This window comes from Eriocheir sinensis, chromosome 2 (genome assembly GCF_024679095.1).
Source record: "Eriocheir sinensis breed Jianghai 21 chromosome 2, ASM2467909v1, whole genome shotgun sequence".
Lineage (NCBI taxonomy): Eukaryota > Metazoa > Arthropoda > Malacostraca > Decapoda > Varunidae > Eriocheir > Eriocheir sinensis.
In genome coordinates this window covers 19871327-19894065 of record NC_066510.1, presented here as the reverse complement: position 1 = coordinate 19894065, position 22739 = coordinate 19871327, and the positions used below count along the sequence as shown (strand labels likewise).

The 22739-nt window shown below is 46.3% G+C and overlaps 1 protein-coding gene across 20 annotated transcripts in view; it reads left to right on the top strand.

Annotated features, from left to right (window-relative positions):
- Nucleotides 1-22739, top strand: part of LOC127001132 (PDZ and LIM domain protein Zasp-like) — a 99634-nt gene that overhangs the window by 38252 nt on the left and 38643 nt on the right. For all 20 annotated transcript variants that reach the window (XM_050865412.1, XM_050865397.1, XM_050865395.1 and 17 more), the window contains exon 2: nt 1499-1650. In XM_050865412.1, coding sequence (XP_050721369.1) covers nt 1499-1650 — 152 coding nt within the window. The remainder of the gene's footprint in view (nt 1-1498; nt 1651-22739) is intronic.

Genomic DNA, 22739 nt, shown 5'->3' with positions numbered 1-22739 from the left:
GGTTGGCTCATGTCCCAAGGATGGTTGACTGGAGTGTGGCCAGAGTAGTCTGTCTCCCCATTCTTTACATTTACCACGACCACCACCACTACCACCATCCCCATCACCACCACCACCACCTACTTTGACTATCAGTATTTACAATCACCGCCGCATTCCTCACTATTTACTATTTCTACCTCAGCATTTCACAACCGCTCTAAAAACACCACTATCACGAACAGTCTATTATGCTATCATCATCACCAACAATACTCGCCAAACAAAATATTTCAAGTGGAATGCCAAGCCAAACCCTCGAGTAGTACTGAGAGGAATGCCTTGCGATGCCTTAAACCGATCCCAAATTTATCAGTCCCTGCAACTGAGCCGTGTAATAGTTGTGACATTTTGGTCCGATCTCAACCTGTGTTTTGCGACATTTTGGTAAACTTTTCAACATTGATCCTGAGTCTATCATTCCCTTAGTCTGAATACCTCTTGAGTTAGGTGTGGCATGCCCTCCAGTGTCTTCGTGCAGATCATAAAGTCGAGTATTCTTACCTAGTTTAATTTTTAATGGACTGAGTGAAGCACGTATTTTTCCGTCTTTGGAAACTAGTCATGTATCTATTTATAGCTGTGAATAATTTCCGGTAATATACTCCACTGATCTATTACTGTCTGGAAACCTGAATTTTATCGTCTTTTAATAATTTTATATATCTTTTTTGCTTTTCCCTCTTGAAAATTAATCTAGGTACTACATATTAATAATGCCAATCTTTATTTTCCTTCGACGTGTGTGTGTGTGTGTGTGTGTGTGTGTGTGTGTGTGTGTGTGTGTGTGTGTGTGTGTGTGTGTGTGTGTGTGTGTGTCTTGGTAGGACGGTGAGGGGGACTTGTGAAAACATAACCTACTTCAACGGATATAGATAGGATGAGCCACATGAAGGATTTCCGTTTGCTGAATCACACATCGAAGGGAATATCACTAGTTTTTTTTCCTGACTTTACTCTTCTGCCATTAGTTTAATTGTGCAGGATATTTTTTGGGGATATAAGTAGTGATTGGAATGGTGCGTAGGAACTGGCGCATTACCTCTCCCTTCGCGTCACTAGGGCAATCTTTCTAATGGTTCAAAGACTTATTTAAAGCAACCACAGGCTCCGTATGTGCACTTGGACGCCCATAGACTGGAATGATGCGTGCGAAATGGCGCATATACCCTACTGTTTCAGGTGACCGCTGGCTCCGTACAGGATTAAAAAGAGGTTAGGTTAGGTTAGGAGTTAAATCCTGGCTCCGACTGTACGCCTTTCGATTACCTTCAGTGCACGCCTCGGTAGTCCAAACCTAACGCATCCCGATGTGTTTCAGGTGACCGCTGGCTCCGTACAGGACTGAAAATGTTAGGTTAGATAAGGTTAGGTTAAGTATGTGTCACTGTAAGTCTTTAAGTTAAGTTCGATGCACGCTTGTTAGTCCACAGCTATAACGTCTCCCGGTTTGTTTCAGGTGAACGCTGGCTCCGTGGCGGCGGTGGCGGGGCTGCAGGCCGGAGACGCTATCGTAAGCATCGGTGGCAAGGACGCCCTCTCCCTCAGACACAAGGAAGCGCAGGAGGCCATCGTGAGGGCCGGCAACATCTTCGACGTCGTCATCCAAAGGTAAGTCGACTCCCCCCCCCCCCCCCCTCCTACTATTTTGTCTTCCTTTTTCGTCTTCTCCAAAGATCACGTGATTTTGTATTCTCGACATGAACCCCCACTCCTTTCTTTTTGTTATATTCCCTCCCCTCCTTTTCTTCCGATACCCTCTTCCACACTCACTTCATCTTCCTTTTCTGTTTGTATCGCTATCATCCTCGCAGGCCATTCAACGACCACGTGTTTTTGTATTGTAGAGATGAAACGGCACTCCATCATTTTTTTATTCCCTTCCCTTTCCTCCTTTTCTTCCTCATATCTCTTCATTCAAAGATCGTGTGATGCAACTTTCAGAACTCTTAGTTAAACTTAGACTAGGTATTCTAAAGATGAACAACCAAGATTTTTTTTTTTCATTCCCTTTCCTTTCCTTCTTTTCTTTCTCTGTATTCTATCTGGACTGTAAATCAAGTCGTCCACGCGTAAAGAAACATACAAAAAAAGACTTCGTGGTGTTGGTTACTATTCTTTCAACTATGCTTCCACCTTCCCGTCCTTTCCATACCCTTTCCTCTTCTCCTTCTTTCCACTAGTATGAACTAAATCAATATCACAGCACAAAGTAGTACAAATCCCATGTATACTACCGAATACTTCTACACACACACACACACACACACACACACACACACACACACACACACACACTCGCAATAAGTGCATAATACTAAGATAAATAAACAACCTCTGTCAGTCTAGGAGGTTGGCGGGGGTGGGGGAGGCAAGGGGACGGAGGGATAGAGAGGGGGGAAGCGAGGAGAGGAGGGCAGACACACTAATAGTAAACACGCTTATTTAAGAAGTTGGTAAGAATAATTATACATGTAAATCCTCCTTCCAACTCCTCCCTTTGAGTTGGACCCATGTGGACGTCTTCCCATATATATCCATTCTCTCTTATTACCTTTTCATCTCTCCCTCCTATTCCTTCTAACTCGCTGTCCCTTTTATTTTTACCCATGTGGACGCCTTTCCATATATATCCATTCACTTTCCTTACCTTTCTATCCCTTCCTCTTGTTCCTTCCGACTAACTCCATTTCGCTTTCCTTCTTACCCATGTGGACTCCTTCCCATATATATCAATGAATTTCTCTTATATTACCTTTTCATCCCTCCTTTCTGTTCTGCCTGGTTCTTCCTCCCCCGTATTATCACAGAAGAAACGCATAGTATACCAGCAGACATGAGAGAAAAGGGCCTGAACACCAACATGACAGGCGATAGAGGAACGTGGAGGCGGCTCATCAATAACAGCGACCCCGAATAAAGACGGGATAATAAGCCGGCGAAGAAGATTATCATAGAAGAAACGCAGGCTAAAGTACACTAATTTGGTCTTGACACCCTGCCCCCTCTTTCATAGCTACGGGTGTTGATTGGTTGGACGGAAGGTTAGCGTTAGAAGTCAATGTTGTTATCTTGGAGAGAGGGCGAGGAAGGGGGCGGGGCTTCTGAACCAACTTAAGTGAACGGTGACTTTTATATATTACTGTCTACATAATGATATATCGCTACGTATCCTGCTTCCATATCGTCGCTTCCTCATCTCTCCTCCCCAGCCTCCATCTATACTTCTTCTCCCCCTCTCCCCTTATCCATTAGGCGCCATATGACCATAGGAGTCGCGGCGCCAAGATCGAAAGCCCCAATTAGTTCATCACTCAACCCCCTTCCGTCTCTCTCCGGCATATGACCACAGATGTTGCGCCGACTAAACGAAACTTTCCAACTTTTCCCTTATCAATTCCCTTTACCTCCCGCCCCTTTCCTTTACCTTTATCTTTTTTCTCCTTCCTTGCTTTCCCTCCTTTGGTTTCCTCCACCTCACGTATTTTAATGTTCCTCTTTCTACCGTCTATCAAATTTACTACTGCTACTTAATTTTCTACTTCTGTCTCTCCTTTTTTTCCTTCTTTCGTCGCCACTACAACCTCCTCCTCCTCCTCCTCCTCCTCCTCCTCCTCCTCTTTTTTCGTGACGTCATTCAGGGCCTTTATTAACAGGTTCTGGAGAGGCACAGGGATGGTGTTGTGGGGCCTGATGACCTCATGCCTTCCTTCTCTCTCTCTCTCTCTCTCTCTCTCTCTCTCTCTCTCTCTCTCTCTCTCTCTCTCTCTCTCTCTCTCTCTCTCTCTCTCTCTCTCTCTCTCTCTCTCTCTCTCTCTCTCTCTCTCTCTCTCTCTCTCTCTCTCTCTCTCTCTCTCTCTCTCTCTCTCTCTCTCTCTCTGTGTGTGTGTGTAATGCTCGTAAATTCGTGCCTTCCAAGAGGAAATTCAAGAGGTTTTGCCCACTTAAGATGATGTTTTCTTCCTTTTGTTTCCTCTCTCTCTCTCTCTCTCTCTCTCTCTCTCTCTCTCTCTCTCTCTCTCTCTCTCTCTCTCTCTCTCTCTCTCTCTCTCTCTCTCTCTCTCTCTCTCTCTCTCTCTCTCTCTCTCTCTCTCTCTCTGCAAATACGAACATAATTGTCTTCAGATTCTTTTTTTCTTTTTTTTTTCGAACCTCTCAAGCTGATCTTTTATTTCGTTATAATGACGTTTCTTTTCTATTATTTCGAAAAAAAGATTAAGTCGTGTGGAAACGGTTCGTGTTAATTATCTTACATTTTGGAATTACTCTCTTTTTTTCTTCTCTTCTCTCCTTCTCTTCCTTTTTTTTCTCTTTTCCGTTTACTTATTCTTTGCTTCTCTTCCCTTCCCTTCCATTTCGTTCTTTTCTCTTCTCTTCTCTTCTCTTTTTTCTCTCTCTCTCTCTCTCTCTCTCTCTCTCTCTCTCTCTCTCTCTCTCTCTCTCTCTCTCTCGCACTCTCTCTCTCTCTCTCTCTCTCTCTCTCTCTCTCTCTCTCTCTCTCTCTCTCTCTCTCTCTCTCTCTCTCTCTCTCTCTCTCTCTCTCTCTCTCTCTCTCTCTCTCTCTCTCTCTCTCTCTCTCTCTCTCTCTCTCTCTCTCAGGGGAGCCTCAAATAAACATCTTAGTCTTACGCAGGAGCATCATGACTCCTCTCCGCCTCTTCGTGTCACGCCTTATGAAGTCACTTGACATGATGCAGCCGCGGGGAGGGGGAGGGGGAGGGTGGTGGGTGGGTGGAAGATGACTAGGTAATGAGTGTGCTGGGCAAGGTTAAGATGGAGATGGGAGGGGAATTGGAGTAGTGGTGATGGGCGTGATGAAGGGAGAGAAGGGGTGGTCAAGTGGGATGGTGATGGTGAAGGTGGTGATGGTTAGGATAATGAGCGTGCTGGGAAAGATTAAGGTGGAGACTGGAGGGGAATTATAGTAGTGGTGATGAATATGATGAAGGAAGAGAAGTGGTGGTGAAGTGGGTTGCAAGTGGTGGTAGTGATGGGTTAGTATGGTGATTAGAGGGGAACAAGAACAGAGGTATACATGAGGTGGTGAATAAGAAGAAGAAAGAAGAGGAGGTGGAGGAGATCAGAGGAAGTGGAGGAAACAATGATGGGGTAGTTTTGAATGTGGATGGCAAGGTGATGAATATACAAAACAAGGTAAAAATGGGGAAAGGAAGGGAAAATAAGGATAGAGTGATGATTATGGTGGTGGGGTGAGTGGATGGTGAGGATGGAGGGTGGACGGGTGGATGTTATGTGGAAGAGTGATGGGTGAATGAGAGGATTGTGGGAGGGTGGAATTTCTGGGCAGTGTGAATGAAGAGTAGTGGGCAGCGGTAGTTGGAGAAGAGGAGGAGGAGGAGGAGGAGGAGGAGGAGATTGAACAGGGTGGGATACAAAGATTGCATTGACCTCCTCCTCCTCCTCCTTCTCCTCTTCCACGCGTGCTCTTCTTCTTCTTCTTCTTCTTCTTCTTCTTCTTCTTCTTCTTCTTCTTCTTCTTCTTCTTCTTCTTCTCCTCCTCCTCCTTTTCCACGGTCCTTAACTCTTATCTTTTCTTTCTCCTTCTTCTTTTTCTTCTTATTTCAATCTTTCTTTCTTTATACTTTCCTCCTTTTCTTCTTTATTTTTCCTCCCCCTTTTCCACCACTTGAACCTGTCACACACACACACACACACACACACACACACACACACACACACATCACCTTCCCCTCATGCCTTAAGTGTCACGGTGTTGCATTCTCTCTCTCTCTCTCTCTCTCTCTCTCTCTCTCTCTCTCTCTCTCTCTCTCTCTCTCTCTCTCACTCTCTCTCTCTCTCTCTCTCTCTCTCTCTCTCTCTCTCTCTCTCTCTCTCTCTCTCTCTCTCTCTCTCTCTCTCTCTCTCTCTCTCTCTCTCTCTCTCTCTCTCTCTCTCATTAAATGGAAGAAAGGTGTTTTTTCTTCATTATTGTTGTTTTTTTTTATGGTTCTTCTTCTTCTTCTTCTTCTTCTTCTTCTTCTTCTTCTTCTCACCCTGGCACTCATATTACTTCTTTCTCTTATTCTTCTTATTTTCCTCGTCCTGGCAGTCATAATACTTCTTCCTGTTATTCTTCTCCTCTTCCTGGTACCCAAGTCACTTCTTCCTTTTATTCCTATTCTTTTCCTCCTAGAATTCATATCGCTTCTCCAAATTCTTTTATTATGTTACTACTACTTCTTTTTCTCCTCCTCCCTCTTCTTTGTCTCGTTGTAACACTCATATTTCTTCTTTCTATTCATCTTCTTTCCCTCGTTCTTACGCTCATATTTCTTTTTTTTCTATTCATCTGCTTTTCCTCATCCTAAAACTCATATTACTTTCATTAATTCCTCTTTTTCACTCTTCCCATTTTTAACACTCATATTAATTCCTCTTCATCTTTTCCTCGTTCTAACATTCATATTAATTCCTCTTCATCTTTTCCTCGTTCTAACATTCATATTAATTCTTCCCTTTAATCTTCTTTTCTTCGTCCTAGCCGTCAAGTCACACCTTCCAATCCATTCTCCAAAGCCCGAACTGAGCACCTCAACATCCACCTCCTCCTCCGATCCTTGCCCTCCCTATACAACACGGCGCCGAGGCCATAACCAAGGAAGCCTGCTAACCACACCGCGTCCCTTTAACCCTCACGACTTGGCGCTCAATCACACAAAACCAACAAAGAAACCCGCGGTGGGCCAGTGATGACAGAACGGAGGGTGTCGCGGAGTGTACACAGCCTTCCATAACACTACACTCCCCCTTAAGTACCCAAGTCCCCGTATGCCTTATTCCACCATGTCTTACCATACTCGGATTTCCATACCCTGCCATGTCCAAGTCCAGGGTGTTTTATTTCTCATAGCTTCTGAGGCTCACACGCTGGGCAGACAGAAGAGGGCGGCGGCCAGGTGGAGCAGGCGGAGCAGGCGGGCAATAATATCATGAGCAACATTTTTAGATGAGTAATTTTTTCAAACTCACAACATTTTCATTACCATTCGCTCGTATTATCAGTTTCGGGCTCCTGTTGCGACCATTTTTAAAGGCCACTGTGGAGATAGGTCGGGTTGTCAGAAGTTTTCGCGTTCCCAGCGCAGAATCCTTCCAAAACTATCGCTGGGGTCAAGAAATCACCCATGGAAATCCCTACAACTTCTGCGAGAGCCTTTTTAAATAGATCTACTGAAGTATCGAGGAGTTTAATAATGTGGGCCTAAGGTTTATCTTCTTTTTTTAACTTCTTCTGTACGTGCTATCATATCCTGAAGTCTGTGTTCTTCTTCGTCTTCTTCTTCTTCTTCTTTTTTTTTCTTCTTCTTCTTCTTCTCATTTTTCTCACCCTGGCACTCATATTATTTCTTCCTCTTATTCTTCTTATTGTCCTCGTCCTGACAGTCATATTACTTCTTCCTGTTATTCTTCTTCTCCTCTTCCTAGTACCCCTACCCCTAACTTCACCTTGTCTTCAAATACCCTGACTTCCTATACTCCCATGTCAAAATCTAGGGTGTTTTTCTCCCTCATTGCGTCTTCTGTGCCTCATCTTCTCTCCCTTTTAACTTCCTCTGCACGTGCGATCACATCTCTCCCCCCTTCCCACGCCTGTTCTTTTGTATCCTTTCAACGCCCACGCTCAGGTCCTCTCTCCTAGTCCCCCTTCCTCTTCCATCCCCTCCCGTCCCTCTCCTCTCACCCTCTGAAGCCCTAGCCCCGTCCTCCTTCTCACCTTCCAGTCCCTTCACCTTCACCCTATTCAGCCTCTTCCCTATTCACATATCTCCCCCTACACCCCTCAAAATCAGACAATCTATTATCTGGCCTATTCCCATCCCTTCTTTCTTTTCTTCTCACTTTTCGAAACTTACGTCTTCCATTTCTTCTTATCTCCTCCTCCTCCTCCTCCTCCTCCTCCTCCTCCTCCTCCTCTCACTTTCCTAGGTCCATCAAGCTCTTTACACCAGTCCCTTTCCTTCTCGTTCTTTTCCTCTTATTCTCCTCTTCTCTTCTCTTTCTCTATCTTCATTCCAGCCCGAACACTTTCCTTCTTGTCCTTCTCTTATTCTCTTCTTCCCTCCACATTCTACTCATCCTCACTCCAACCTTAGTCCTCTTCCTCTTCGTCCAGTTTCTCTTACCATCTTCCTCTCTTCACTTTCTACTCATCTTCACTCCAGCCCCCAGTCACTTTCCTTCTTGGCCTTCTCTTACTCTCTTCACTTTCTACTCATCCTCACTCCAGCCCCTCACCCTCTCCCTCTAGTCCACCAGCCTCACGCTCTGCCTCGGCCCATCCAGCAGACGTATCCTCGGACACGCTTTCACCCCGCCCATAGAGGCAGGAGGCCCAGGCTTGCCCATAACTCACGGCACAAAGGCCAGGACACCAAGAACCCCCCCCCCCCCCCCCACACACACACACACACACATCGGCGGAGCGCGTTCCCGGCGTGAGGAGTGGAGGTGTAACAGCCGTGTAGAAGGATGTGGATGGTGGTGGAGATGGATGGTGATAGAGGAGGAAGGAGGAAGGGAGTGTGTGTTTGGATGTGGGTGGGTGGGGGGTTGGGAAGATTAGTTGTGGTGGGGAGAGAAGGGAAGGATGTATGATAGTGGATGGGGGTATGGTTGAGGAGGAGGAGAAAGGAAGAGGGGAAAAGGAGGAGGAGGAAGAGATGTGAGGGAGATAAGCGACAAGGGATGGAAGGATTAGTGGTGTTGGTGGAAGGAAGGAAGTAAAGCAATAGGGAGAAGAAAGAAAGAAAGAAAGAAAAAAAGAAAAAAAGAAACGAAACGAAACAAACAGCAATATAAGGAAGGAAGGAAGTCAAGCAACAAAGCAACAGGTAAAAAAGAAACAACAACAAACAAACAAACAAACAAAAAACACGGGAAAAATAAAGTAATCCCAAAGCAATGAACTACTCTAAGAAATAAATTACTCTCCAATGAGAATAAAAAATAAAAAAATTCCCTTCACCTCCATCAACCACACCAACACATCACGGACACTGGAGGAGGCCAAAGGAGCAAAGGGAGGGGAGGGAGGGTTAAGGGGTAGAGTATAGAGGGGGCGTGGCAGCGGTGTGTTGTGCGGGAGATAATAAGGCAAGGTGTGTGGGTGGGAGTCCCGGTCACGTCTGCCGGTACTATGGAAAGGCTCGCTGTGTTATGCCAGTCCGCGCCCAGCCGCCCCACACGTTAGGTCATAATGGGGAAGGGCGAGAGGGGGGGGGGGGGCGGGAAGAGGAAGTGAGAGATAGGGTAGGGAAGAAGGGGAGGAGAGAAAAGTATTTGATTAGGAAAGGGAGAAGGGGAAGAAGGAAGGTAGAAGATGAGAGGGGAGAGAAAGAAAAGAGGAATGGGGAGAGAGATAGGGGACGGAAGAAGGTTACAGTAGGGAGAAAGGAGTAGATAGAAGGAAGGAGGAATAGGGAGAGGTTAGTGGGATGGGGAGGGGAGAGTAAGGAGTAGGTAGATGAGAAAGGGAGAAGGGAAAGATAGAAAAGTACTTGGGAGGGGAGAAGGGGAATGGGGGAGAGGAAGAAGAAATTAAAAAAAGTGGAGAAGAGAGAGAAAGGAGTAAGTAATTGGGGAGGGGAGAAGGGGAAGTAGTAGGAAGAGGACTGAGTGTGGCACTTGGACATAAGGTTAAGGGGGAGAAGATGGGGAGAACAGGTTGTGACATTGGAGTGAGGGAGAAGGGAAGACAAAAAAAATGGGTGTGACATTGAAGTGAGAGAAAGGGGATGAGGGAAAAAGATTGGGTGTAACGTGAGGGAGAGAAGAGAGAAGGGAAAAAAAGGGAGAAGGAATAAAGAACTGGATATTGGACATAAGGGAAAGGGGAGAAGGAAGGGAGAGCTGGGTATGACATTGGAAGTAAGAGAAAAGAAGGGAAGGATGAAGAACTGGGTGTGAAACTATAGAACAGAGAGAAGGGAAAAAGAACTTAACATTGGACGTAAGGGAGAGGGGAGAAGGTAGGGAGAGCTGGGTATGACATTGGGAGTAAGAGAAAAGAAGGGAAGGATGAAGAACTGCGTGTGAAACTGGAGAAAGGGAGGAGAGAAGGAAAAAAAGAACTGGACACTGGACATTAAGGAGAGGGGAGAAGGTAGGGAGAGCTGGGAGAGAAGAAGGGAAGGATGAAGAACTGGGTGTGAAACTGGAGAAAGGGAGGAGAGAAGGGAAAAAGAACTTGACATTGGACTTAAGGGAAAGGGGAGAAGGTAGGGAGAGCTGGGAGAGAAGAAGGGAAGGATGAAGAACTGGGTGTGAAACTGGAGAAAGGGAGGAGAGAAGGGAAAAAGAACTTGACATTGGACTTAAGGGAAAGGGGAGAAGGTGGGAGAACTGGGTGTGACTAAAAAATAAAAAAAAGGTGGTGAATGCTGGAGTGACGTGGGCATTCCGAGGGTAAACATGCCGTCAGGGTCAGACTGGGAGGACTGACTGGGCTGACTTGGGCTACCTGGACTCACCGGGGTTCACTGGGTATCAGAAGTGCCCTACATGCCCCCCCACACGTGTGATTTAGGTGAGGTGGGAGTGTCCTAAATGGAGTGTGTAGGTGTGAAGGACTATCTAGCTAAACGGCATTTGGATAGGGCGAGCTACATGAGGCAAATAATCTTCACGTTTGTTCTGAGGAAAGGGAAAGCAGGAGGAGGAGAAGGAGGAGGAGGAGGACGAGGAGGAGGATTGATTGTGTGACCTGAGTTAGAGAGTGAAGAATAATAGTTGTAATTTCAAGAAGAATAAGTGGACAGGGATGAGTGATTTAATCAGTAGGGTGACCTAATATTGAAGGGTAAAGTTAGGTGAGGTGAGGTTATGTGAGGTTAGATGAGAGGGGTTAGGTTAGGTAAAGATAGGTGAGGTGAGGTAATGTGAGGTAGGGTTAGATAACATGAGGTGAAGTTTGGTTAGGAGAGGTTAGTTTAGATGAGGTTAGGTTAGAAGAAGTTAAGTGAAGTAAGGTTATGTAAGGTTAGATGAGAGGGGTTAGGTTAGGTAAAGATAGGTGAGGTGAGGTAATGTGAGGTAGGGTTAGATGACATGAGGTGAAGTTAGGTGAAGTTTGGTTAGGAGAGGTTAGTTTAGATGAGGTTAGGTTAGAAGAAGTTAAGTGAAGTAAGGTTATGTAAGGTTAGATGAGATGAGGTTAGGATAAATTAGATGGAATTAGGTGAGGTAAGGCTATGTAAGGTTAGATTAGGTTAGGTTAGGTTAGGTGAAGTTAGGTTAGGTGAAAGTGAGACGAAATCAGGTGAGATGAAGTGAGGTGACAGTGGAAGCTTGATAAATAAGTAGGTTGCATGGGATAGCTAGAGTTGGATTAGCCATAGGAAGGGGGTGGGGTGGGGTTGGGGGGGAATCAGGTGAGCTGCTGGTGTAATCACTGGTCGGTAAACACAAAGTAACATACTCCGTGCAGGTAAGGCTTCCCTCACATGACACGACCTGGGGGTGGGGGGGGGGGTTGAAGGGAGGAGGAGAAGAGGGGGAGGAGGGGATAACGAATTGAGGTAATGCGTACACAGATAATAATAATAATAATAATAATAATAATAATAATAATAATAATAATAATAATAATAATAATAATAATAAATAGAATAAGCAGAACTACATAATAAAATCAGCTCTCGTGAAGACAAAAATACTCACTAATTCGTATTTTTGTCATTCTCCCCCTTACACACACACACACACACACACACACACACACACACACACACACACACACACACACACACACACACATTCTTTCACTCATTTGGGAGCTACTTAGGCCAGTGCACGACGCACCCTCATTTTTTTTTTTTTTTTACCATCTCAATCCAGATAGTTCATTCTCTCTCTCTCTCTCTCTCTCTCTCTCTCTCTCTCTCTCTCTCTCTCCGGCATTTTTCACTTATGTGCGTATTACTCTTAAGTTAATTCTCAAAATCTAAATTATTCTAGAGCAGCGCTAGTATACGAATCTTGTACCTCTATTTAAGTGTTTGTAAGGTACTGATATATTATGTACACGTAGGTATCACGTACAATAGGTAGGTGGAATCAGTGCCTTACATGTTTAAGCAGACTGTAACTTGGGCATGTCTAGCAACCTCAAGCGTTATTAGTTCCTCTCCCTCCCCATTGGTCTGTCCTAACTCCATATTCTTAAACGTATCGTGCTCCCTTAACGACTATTTTCCAAGGCAACAGAGAAGATTAACCGGGTTTCCAAGGGTGATTTTTCCCGTTTAAAATGCAGAAGTCGGGGCAAACTATCACTAGGATCACAAAACAGTCCATGGAAACCCAATAACTTCAACGAGAGGCTTTTCAAACAGGCGCGCTGAGGTGACGATAGGTTTAGGAATACGAGCTTAGGCAAGTATCAAGATTTCCCTCGGTACAATTCTCGCTTTTCAATCAAAGGATATCCATGACGACCACAAGGCGTGTTGTAGAACCTCCCGTGTTTTCTTTTAGGCTTCAGGAGCTGTTTGTTCGGGTTTTGCCTCGGTGGTGTTGTGTTCGTGGCGGCTGGGCGAGGCATGTGCGCTGTGCCCTATATACCTGAGTGATGACGAGGGGCTCTCGTGTGTAAGGCAAGACGGGGGTATAGGGTGAGAACGGAGGTGAAGGGATATGGGAAGGTGGGAAGACTTGCTGAGGGCTGAAGAGTGAGGAACATTATTGAGGATCTACGGGGAGGAGGTACTATACTCTGTTCAAGCTAACGTGGCGAGTAGGCTCCTCCTCCTTCCCCTAGCAAGTGCATATCATTGGCCAGTCCACGAGCAAGCCACGCCCCTTCTCAATCTGAGGTTACTTGTGAATGGTGGATGCTGGAAGAGGCTGAATCTTACTGCTGATTGCTGGACTGTGATGGGTGGGGCTTTTAAGCCAAGCTTTTTTTCTTTTCTTTTTTACAACAAAGGAGATAGCTCAAGGGCACAAAAAAAGGAAACAATAATAAAAAAAAGTCCGCTACTCGCTGCTCCTAAAAAGAATCCAAAGAGGTGGCCGAAAGAGGGGTCAATTTCAGGAGGAAAGGTGTCCTGATACCCTCCTCTTGAAAGAGTTCAAGTCGTAGGCAGGAGGAAATAATAGAATTGAATAAACTCTAGTTAGGGTAATCATAGGATGCTGGGATATGTAAAAACAGGTGTATGGGATGGGAAGGGATGGTAAGGGCGTGTGGAAAAGTGAGACTTGCTGAGTGCTAAGGTTGTTGAGGATCTACCAGATGAAAAGGTGGTTGCACTATGTAGTCAGGAGGTATAGTGTAGGATGCTGAGGATATGTGAAAACGAGTTTATAGGAGAATAGGGATGGTAAGGGCGTACGGAAAGGTGGGGAGACTTGCTGAGGGCTGAATAGTGAAAAATGGTGTTGATCTAAATGAGGAGGAGGAAGTCTTAGTAAGGGTGCTCTGAAGGGAATGTGCGAAAGGTTATGAGCTGGGAAGACACTTGTGGTAGATGGGGAAAGTGATGTAGGGCTCCCCGAACTATAGTGGTGAATAGGAAGATGTAGAGGATATGGAAGAGGAAGAGAGGAAGAGTGTATGAGCGAAGACGTTTGGGGAAGTCGAAGTAGAAGAGGAGATCGAGATGACGTAATGGAGAAGGGAAGGACACTGGGAGGCTGGACGGTTGGTTGCCACGTAAGGAATAGCGAGAAAGGCTTCGGAGGGGGAGAGGAAGGATGTAGGATTCAGGTCATGTACGGCAAGAGGAAATGGTTTGAGAGGGAAAGGAAGGATGCTAGATGGATGGTAGGAGGAAGGATGCTGAAGGTTGATGATGACGTAAGGGAAGAAGAAAGGGCTTAGGAGAGAGAAAAATGAGGTTGAAGGGTTGATGGAAACGTAAGGAAGAAAGAAAGGCTTTAGGAGATGAAGGAAAGATGATGGATGGGTAGTGAGAGGAGAAAAATGGAGACGTAAGGGATGAAGAAAAAAAAGGGAGATAAGGTAAGATGCTGGAAGGTTAGTAATAGAAGGAAAAGGGAGCCGTAAGGAAGAGGGAAAAGAAAAAGGGAGATAATGGAAAGATGCTGGAAGGGTAGTGAGAGAAGGAACAGGGAAAGGTAAGGAAGAGGGGAAAGAAAAAGGGAGATGATGGAAAGATGCTGGAAGGGTAGTGAGAGAAGGAACAGGGAGAGGTACGGAAGAGGGGAAAGAAAAAGGGAGATGCTGGAAGGGTAGTTAGAGAAGGAACAGGGAAAGGTAAGGAAGAGGGGAAAGAAAAAGGGAGATGATGGAAAGATGCTGGAAGGGTAGTGAAAGAAGGAACAGGGAAAGGTAAGGAAGAGGGGAAAGAAAAAGGGAGATAAAAAATTGCTGGATGGTTACTCGGGTTAGTTGGGTCACGTAAGGGAAGAAAGAGGTAGGTTCGCAGCCTCAAAGAAAGTGTTGGGTGCTGGTAACTGTGTCATGGCCGTTTTCCAGAACCCTCTCCCTCGCTGGCTCTCTCTTCCTCTCTCTTCATGCCCCCACGCGTGCACGTACACTCATACCCTGACGTACGTACACACACACGCACACACGCACACTTTGACCCCATTGTTGACTACCGGTGCCGGGCGGGACTACACACACACACACACACACACACACACACACTTCGACACGCCATTATGAAGCTTCGAACCATAGGAGAAAGTAAATCCCGTCCAAGGTTGATTTGATTTATGCTTCACTGCCTGTCTTCGTATTGTGCCCTTACGCCCCCTCCCCACCCCCGCGCTCTTCATGCCTCCCTACCCGTGTCACTCTGTCTTTCTTACCTCTTGCCTATATTTCCCTCTGCCCCTGCCATGCCTCCCTACCTCTGTCAATCTGTCTCTGCTTATCTTTTGTCTGTTTCTCTACTTTATTTTCTCTACCCATTTCTCTCTTTCTCTGTTCTTTACTAATCTCTATTTTCTCTATGTATTATTTTTTCTACTAATCTCAATCTATATCTACCTGTGTCACTGTCTCTACCTATGTATACCTCTGTGGCACATGCTGCTTACACACACACACACACACACACACACACACACACACACACACACACATACACACACACACACACACACCTGTTTGCTGACCTCTACACCTACGTCATACAAAGCAATGACCCAATAAAAAAAATGCATAATAATCACTAATATATGGTCAGAAGGTTATGAGAGTAGGTATAAAGTAATGCACACACACACACACACACACACACACACACACACACACACACACACACACACACACACACACACACCATGACCCAGCGCGTCCTCCTCCATGTTTACACGAGCGACTTAAAGGGCCAAGAGCAAGGGGAAAGAAGACCGACACACACACACACACACACACACACACACACACACACACACACACACACACACACACACACACACACACACACACACACACACACACACACACACACACCGGACGACACCTGGTTTTAGAATATGATAAGACACCAAAACAACACCATCTTCTCACTCACCACCACCACCACCACCACCACTTACGTCACCTGGTCTATTAAGTCACCTGGAGCACCTTACAGGAAACGGAGCTAATCACGTCCCATTACTCTTAGTCCATATGGTCGGGTTAGACGTTATAGAGTAATGAGACTTTCGATCTTATGTATTGTGTGGGGTGTTATGTTATGAGGGTGCTGTGTGCGTGTGTGTGTGTGTGTGTGTGTGTGTGTGTGTGTGTAGTCCATCACCATGAACCTCACAAAAAAAATAGCAATAATGATAATAGCAAGAAGACGAAAAACAAAAACAAAAAAGAACATGAAGTAAAAAGAAAAACAGAGATAAAAAGAAAGAAACAGATAAAAGGAACAAGAAATAAATTATAGAAAACGAAGAAAAGAGAAAACGAAAATACTATAGGAAGAAAACAATACCATCATCGTGGGTATAATTACCGGCTACAACAACAACAACAACAACAACAACAACAACAACAACAACAACAACGAACACTCATTAAGACACCATTTAAGAAAAACAATGACACGCATCTGTTCCTTCCTCCGATAACAATTAGCATAGTCAACAGGAGGAGGAGGAGGAGGAGGAGGAGGAGGAGGAGGAGGAAGATTAGTTTTCTCTCATTATTACTTCTCTTTCGTCAGCGGATGAGGAAAGGAGGGAGGAAAAGGGGGGGGGGTAGGATTGGAGCAGTAATTATGAGACCAAAGAGGAAAATAGGGGGAGGAGGAGGAGGAGGAGGAGGAGGAGGAGGAAGATTAGTGTTCTCTCATTATTACTTCTCTTTCGTCAGCGGATGAGGAAAGGAGGGAGGAAAAGGGGGAGGGGGGGTAGGATTGGAGCAGTAATTATGAGGAGACCAAAAAGGAAAATAGAAGGAGGAGGAGGAGGAGGAGAAGGAGGAGCACGAAAAATTGCAAAGGATTTAGTTGGATTTTGGGGAACAGTGATTGAGGAGGAGGATTTAGGGGTGTGGCGAAGGAGGAGGAGGAGGAGGAGGAGGAGTTGGAGGAGGAGGAGTTGGAGGAGGAGAAGGAGGAACAGGAGGAGGAGGAGGAAGAGGAGGAGCCTGCCATCCCACATAAACAAACAGGTGAATGAAGTGAGTGATGCGCAACGCTACTCGATCTCCTCCTCCTCCTCCTCCTCCTGCTCCTCCTGTTTCTCCTTTAGCGCCGTCCTACTGTCCCTCTTTTCCCACCTTCACTCCTCCCCTGCCGTGTTTATGCACTGAAACTCAAGACGCGGGAGAGGCTGTGATGAGCAGGCCAACGCAAGCAGAAGCAGGCGGGGGAGAGGCAGGTATGGAGGAAGGGGGAGGAGGGAGGGAGACAAGCAGGAAAGGAGACATGCAAGGAGGCAGATGGGGAGGAAATGGGAGAAGAGGCAGATGGGGAGGAAAGGGGAGAAGAGGCAGATGGAGAGGAAAGGGGAGAAGAGGCAGATGGGGCGGAAAGGGGAGAGGAGGAAGGGAGCAAAGGAGGAGGAATGGAGGGACGCGAGTCAAGCAGGGAAGGAAGAGATTGAAGCAAGCAGAGACGGAAGGAAGGATAACTTGAGGCATAGAGGGAGGACGAAGTAAGGAGGAAAGAAGGAAGAAAGGGAGAGGAACAAAAAGGGAAGAAAGAATAGGGAAGGGAGAGACATGGACGAAGGAAAGAAAGAAAGGGAGAAAACAGGAAAGAAGAAAGGGAGACAGCTGAAGAAGATGAAAAGGAGAGGGGAGGACAAGGAAGACAGGAATGAGGTAGGAAAAAGGGAAGAGGAAAGGGAGGGAAGTGGACAGAGGAGGAAAGGAGGGAACCAAAGAAGGAGAGACACAGGCAGGGAAGGAAGGAGGGAGGGAAGAGAGGGAAAGAAAGAGGAAAGAAGAAAAGTAGGCAGAGATACAGGGAAGGAAGGAAGGAGGAAGGAAGGCAAGAAATGAGGAAACAGACAAAACATAATTACACATATAGATACAACTTCTTATTATTATCATCATCATCATCATTATTATCATTATCCTGGCTACATTTATGGTGGTCCTCTCAGTCTTCCTCTGCACTCAACTCATCTGCAGACTCCTCCTTATCTCCAAGTCATTTCCACCTCTCCTCCTCCTCCTCCTCCTCCCCTCTTCTCCCTAACCTCCACTTATGCGTGTTGTGCTTGCCATCTCCTTCTCTTCTCTTCCCTCTTCCACCTTCTTCTCTCTTCTCCTTCTCCACCTCCTCCTCATCTGCTTTTTAATCTTTCGTGCATGCTCTTCACTCTTCCTCCTCCTCCTCCTCCTCCTCCTCCTTCAAAGTCTCATGCATGTTATCCTCCTCCTCCTCCTCCTCCTCCTCCTCCTTGAAACCAGAAGCTACTAGAAACATCGGTCTACATAGGAGTTTCTTCTCAGACCGAGTAATCCGACATTGTAATCTTCCCTCAGAAGTAGTAAATGCGAATACCATCAACTCCTTTAAAAATCGAATCGACCGTCATTTCATTGCAACAGGAGTAAACTGAATATCGAAGTGTTTTCATCTGCTCTGCGGGCACCAAGTGACTGTCGAGCAGATTAAATCACCAGAGCGGGCAACCTCGTAATGAGCCAAAATGCTTTCTGTTGCCTGCATTTCCATGTTTCCATGTTTCCTCCTCCTCCTCCTCCTCCTCCTCCTCCTCCTCCAACACGTACGCTTATTATATCACTTCTTGAACTTTCCTCCTCTCTACCACCATCACCACCACCACCACCGCCACAGCCATCATCACCACAACCACCACCTCCTCCACCAAATCTTTCCCCATCCCTCATCACCATTATCTTCCTTACCCATGCACTGTCTCTCACCACCAACCCGACACCAACATCCTTCACCACCACATCCACCAACACAACCTCAACCACACTGCTGCTCTTGTTTCCACCCATCATCACCACTACCACCACCACCACCACCAGCAACAACCATCACTAGCACCATCACCACCACTACTATCACCACCACCACCACCACATACCTTTAAACACACACACACACACACACACACACACACACCGGCGGCTGCCTCCACCAATGATATATATATTTAGCCGCGGCCGCAACACCTCACAGCCTTTCTGGTAAACACTGCTATACGCCCACGGCTGCCACACTCCTGCTACAACGCTACACCCTCGACTGCTACACTCCCGCTCTTACGCCTGCTACACCTCTACAGCACAAACACCCCGGGAATCTACACTGTGTCACACCCTTGACTACTATACATTTCTGCTACGATCCTTTACCTACTGCTGATACATCTCTTCTACAACGCTAACACGAATGGACACTGCACTGCTACTACAATGTTACATCCACTACTACTGCACTCCCGTCTACTACACTACTGCTACAAATGGTGTGCTCATAACTCCTACACGTCTATTTTTTTTTTCTGCTAAGGAGACAGTTCAAGGGCGTAAAGAAATATATAAAAAAAAAGCCCGCTATTTACTGCTCCCGAACAGAGGTCAAAGGAGTGGCCAAAAAAAAAAATCTTAGCTATACTAGATTCAGGACACTTAGGCTCGTATTTTCAGATCCTTTCGGCTCTCATGTCAACTATTTTCAAAGGCCACAAAGGAGATTCGCTTGGTTCATAGGAGTGTTTTTTTTTTCCGTTCATGGTACAGAAGGTTCGTCTAGCTAACACCAGGGTCATAAAACTACCCAAGAAAAGGCCCACAATCAACACGTACGAAAGCCTTGTCAAATGTGTGTGCTTGGTTGAGGAAATGTTTTTTTTTATAACAAAGGAGACAGCTCAAGGGCACAAAAAAGAAAACACTAATAAAAAAAGCCCGCTACTCGCTGCTCCCACAAAAAAAGAATCAAAAGAGATGGCCAGGTTTAAGAATATGGCCCCTACGTTTGCTATACCTCTGTAAGTGTTCGTGGCCTGTCTTCCATAACGTATACACTACCTATCCCTCTCAGTCTATACACACAAGCTCACTCCTCTCTGTGTGTGTATACTGGTTGCCTCCCTGAGCACTTCGTCTATGGATATTTCTCTCCCTATCGGTGCTCACTTCATCTGCATAACCTTCAACTACATCTGGGTACTATAGTGTTCGTTTGTTATATGTATGTGCTTCTTCCTTTACCCGTTTCATATAGGAGGTTGTCACTTTGGCATTGGATGAAGATATATAGTGGGAAGAGAATGAAGAAGAGGGAAGAATGCTGATGGAGGAGGAGGAATAGGAGACGGAGGAGGAGGAAGAGGAGGAGGAGGAGGGAAAAGGATCCAAGTCATAGTGTTTTCCAAGTGCCTATATGCTCTTACTGAAGACGTGGGATGGGCAGCTTGGAGAGGAGAAGGAGGAGGAGGAGAAAGAAGAGAAGCAATAGGAGCAGCAGGAGAGGGAGGAGGGATGAAAAACAAAGAAAGGGAAGGAGTAGGAGGAGCAGGAACAGCCGAAGGTGTTTGCTGTTGTCTGTAGAAGTAGCTGGATACATATGCACGGACAGGAAGGAGAGATGGTGATGGACTAGCGGCCTTGTGTTACGATGTGTATGCCGACGGACCTCCTGCAGACTCCTTATGGTCCTATGTAATGCAAAGAGGAGGAGGAGGAGGAGGAGGAGGAGGAGGAGGAGGAGAGGAAGAGAGGTAAGCGTGAGGAGAAGGACTGATTTTTTAGGCACTACAATAAGAGATAGACAGAAACAGACAGACAGACACAGTGACAGATTTACAAAGAGACAGATAAGAGTGACGGGGAGAGAAGGAGACACAAGATAAGTGACAGGAAGAGAGCAAGAGACACAGGTGAAGGTTACACAGACAGAGAAAGAGAACAATGACAAAGATACAGAAACAGAGACAGAAGGGAGGAAGGGAGGAGGAGGGAGAAGGAAAGGGGGGGAGGAAGAAATCATAATAGCCGAGAATAGGTTTGGAAAGCTCAGAAAAATAATGGCGGAGGGAAATCGTGGTCTCAAGGACATGATTGGTATGAGGCAAGAAAGAAAGAGTAATTGCTAGGGAGGAGCCATGGACCTTTTTCTCTCTCGCGTCAATCAAAGGTGATGGCCGAGGCGTCGAAGGGGGGAGAGAAAACGAAGGAAGGTAGAGTATAGGAGAGAGGGAGGTGAGAGAAGGAAGGAGGAAGGGGAGAGACTAGAGGGAGGAATGTAGGAGAGAATGGGGTAAGAGGACCACGAAGGAAAGAGAGAAGGGAGGTGAGGGAACGAAGAAGGAAGGAGGGAGACTGGAGGGAGGTAGAATGTAGGAGAGAATGGGGGTAAGAGGAGCACGGAGGAAGGAGAGAAGGGAGGTAAAGAGTAGGAGAGGTAAGTGAGGGAGGGAAGGAAGAAGGGAAGAAAAAAAGTGAAGGGAGGTGGAATGTAGAAGAGTGGGGGATGAGATTAGGAAGAGAAAATAGGTAGGAGAGTGAGAGGCGAGAGGAGAAGGTGGGGAGGAAAAGAAGAAAAGGAAAGATGGGAGAAGACGAGAGGAAGAAGAGTAGCTACAAGAGGGTGTAAAGGAAACGGGTTGAGTAACAGAGGGGAGGAAGGGGGAGGAGGGAGAAAAATGGAGGGAAGGGTGAGGGGAAAGTATGAAAGGAAGGGCACAGGTGTGGGGTGAGGAAGGTATTGGGAAGGAATGACATAAGCGGAAGTGGTATTACCTGCCGGAAATTGATCAAGGTGAAGGAAGTGTGTGTGTGTGTGTGTGTGTGTGTGTGTGTGTGTGTGTGTGTGTGTGTGTGTGTGTGTGTGTGTGTGTGTTAAGATAGCAATGGTGTTAGCGTATAAAACTAAGATAGAGAATGAAATACACAAAACAAACGAGAAGGATGAAAGAGAAAAAAATAAATAAAACAAGTTGCAGACAAAACAAGGGAAAGGAAACCAAACAAACCAGAAAAGACAACAAAGCAAACGTGGAAATAGCAAACAATTATCACAGCGACAAAGAAGACAAGGAAATATCAGAGAGACCAAGACGACAATAACACCTTTAATTATAACAGGTATGGGAAGGAGATAATGATGAGGATACGAATGTTTATGAGCGTACGAGGAACCTTAGACCAACAGGAGTGGGTGTGAGTCTGTCAGTCAGTTGGTAGGGTCACGGTATTGATGATGAAAGGTGTGCGGTGGTGGTGGTGGTGATGGTGATGGTGGTGTCAGTGGTGTGTGTGGGGGGGGGGTGGGGGTGGGGGGGGCTATTGTTTTGGGCAACGTGTGTGTGTGTGTGTGTGTGTGTGTGTGTGTGTGTGTGTGTGTGTGTGTGTGTGTGTGTGTGTGTGTGTGTGTGTGTGTGTGTGTGTGTGTTTCTAGTGCTATATTTTCATGTGTCCTTGCTTTATCCTTGACCACAGTTTTGGGGTATAGGGGTCACGAAGAGGAGGAAGAAGGAGGGAGGAGGGAGAAGAGGAGGGGAAAACAGATGGAGAGATGAAAAGAGGTTTGGGGAAGGGGAAAAGCAGCTGACAGAAATGGGGGTAGGGAAAGAGGGGTTTGAAAGGGAGGTAAAGAAGAAGATAGGGGATGATAGGGAAGACTGAAAGGAAGAGGATGGAACAGGGAGCTTGCTGAAAGGGTAAGGTGTTGGAAGGGGGCTTAGAAGGCACAGGAAGAGGTTAAAAGAAAGGGGAGAGAGCAGTTTGGGGGTTAGAAAGGGGTAGAAAAGGCTGTAGGTGGCTTCTGAAAGGGGGGACAGCTGGCATAGGGGGGGGGTGGAAGGGGAGAAGAGGCTGGGATAAGGTAGGGGTTGGAAGGGAGCTTAGGTGGCATAGGAAAAGGTTAAAAAGGAAGGGAAGGGAGCAGTTTGGGGGTTAGAAAGGGATAGAAAAGGCTGTAGGTGGCTTCTGAAAGGGGGGACAGCTGGCACAGGGGGGGGGTGGAAGGGGGAAGAGGCTGGGATAAGGAGGGGGTTGGAAGGGGGGAGCTGGCAGGGCGCGGCAGGGGTGGGTGGTGGCAGGGTGCAACAGCTGGGGCACTGAAATATACTTCCTTCCCGGACATGGTGCCAACTCCTCCTCCTCGTCCTCCTCCTCCTCCTCCTCCTCCTCTTTTTCTGCGTCTTCTTCTCCTCCTTTTCCTCCTCCATCTCCTCGACTTGCTGCTTTTAATTCTTCTCCTTCTTCGTCTTCTTTCTTTTTTCCTCTTTCTCATTGCTTCACTTCATCATCGACCCTTATCTCCTCCTTC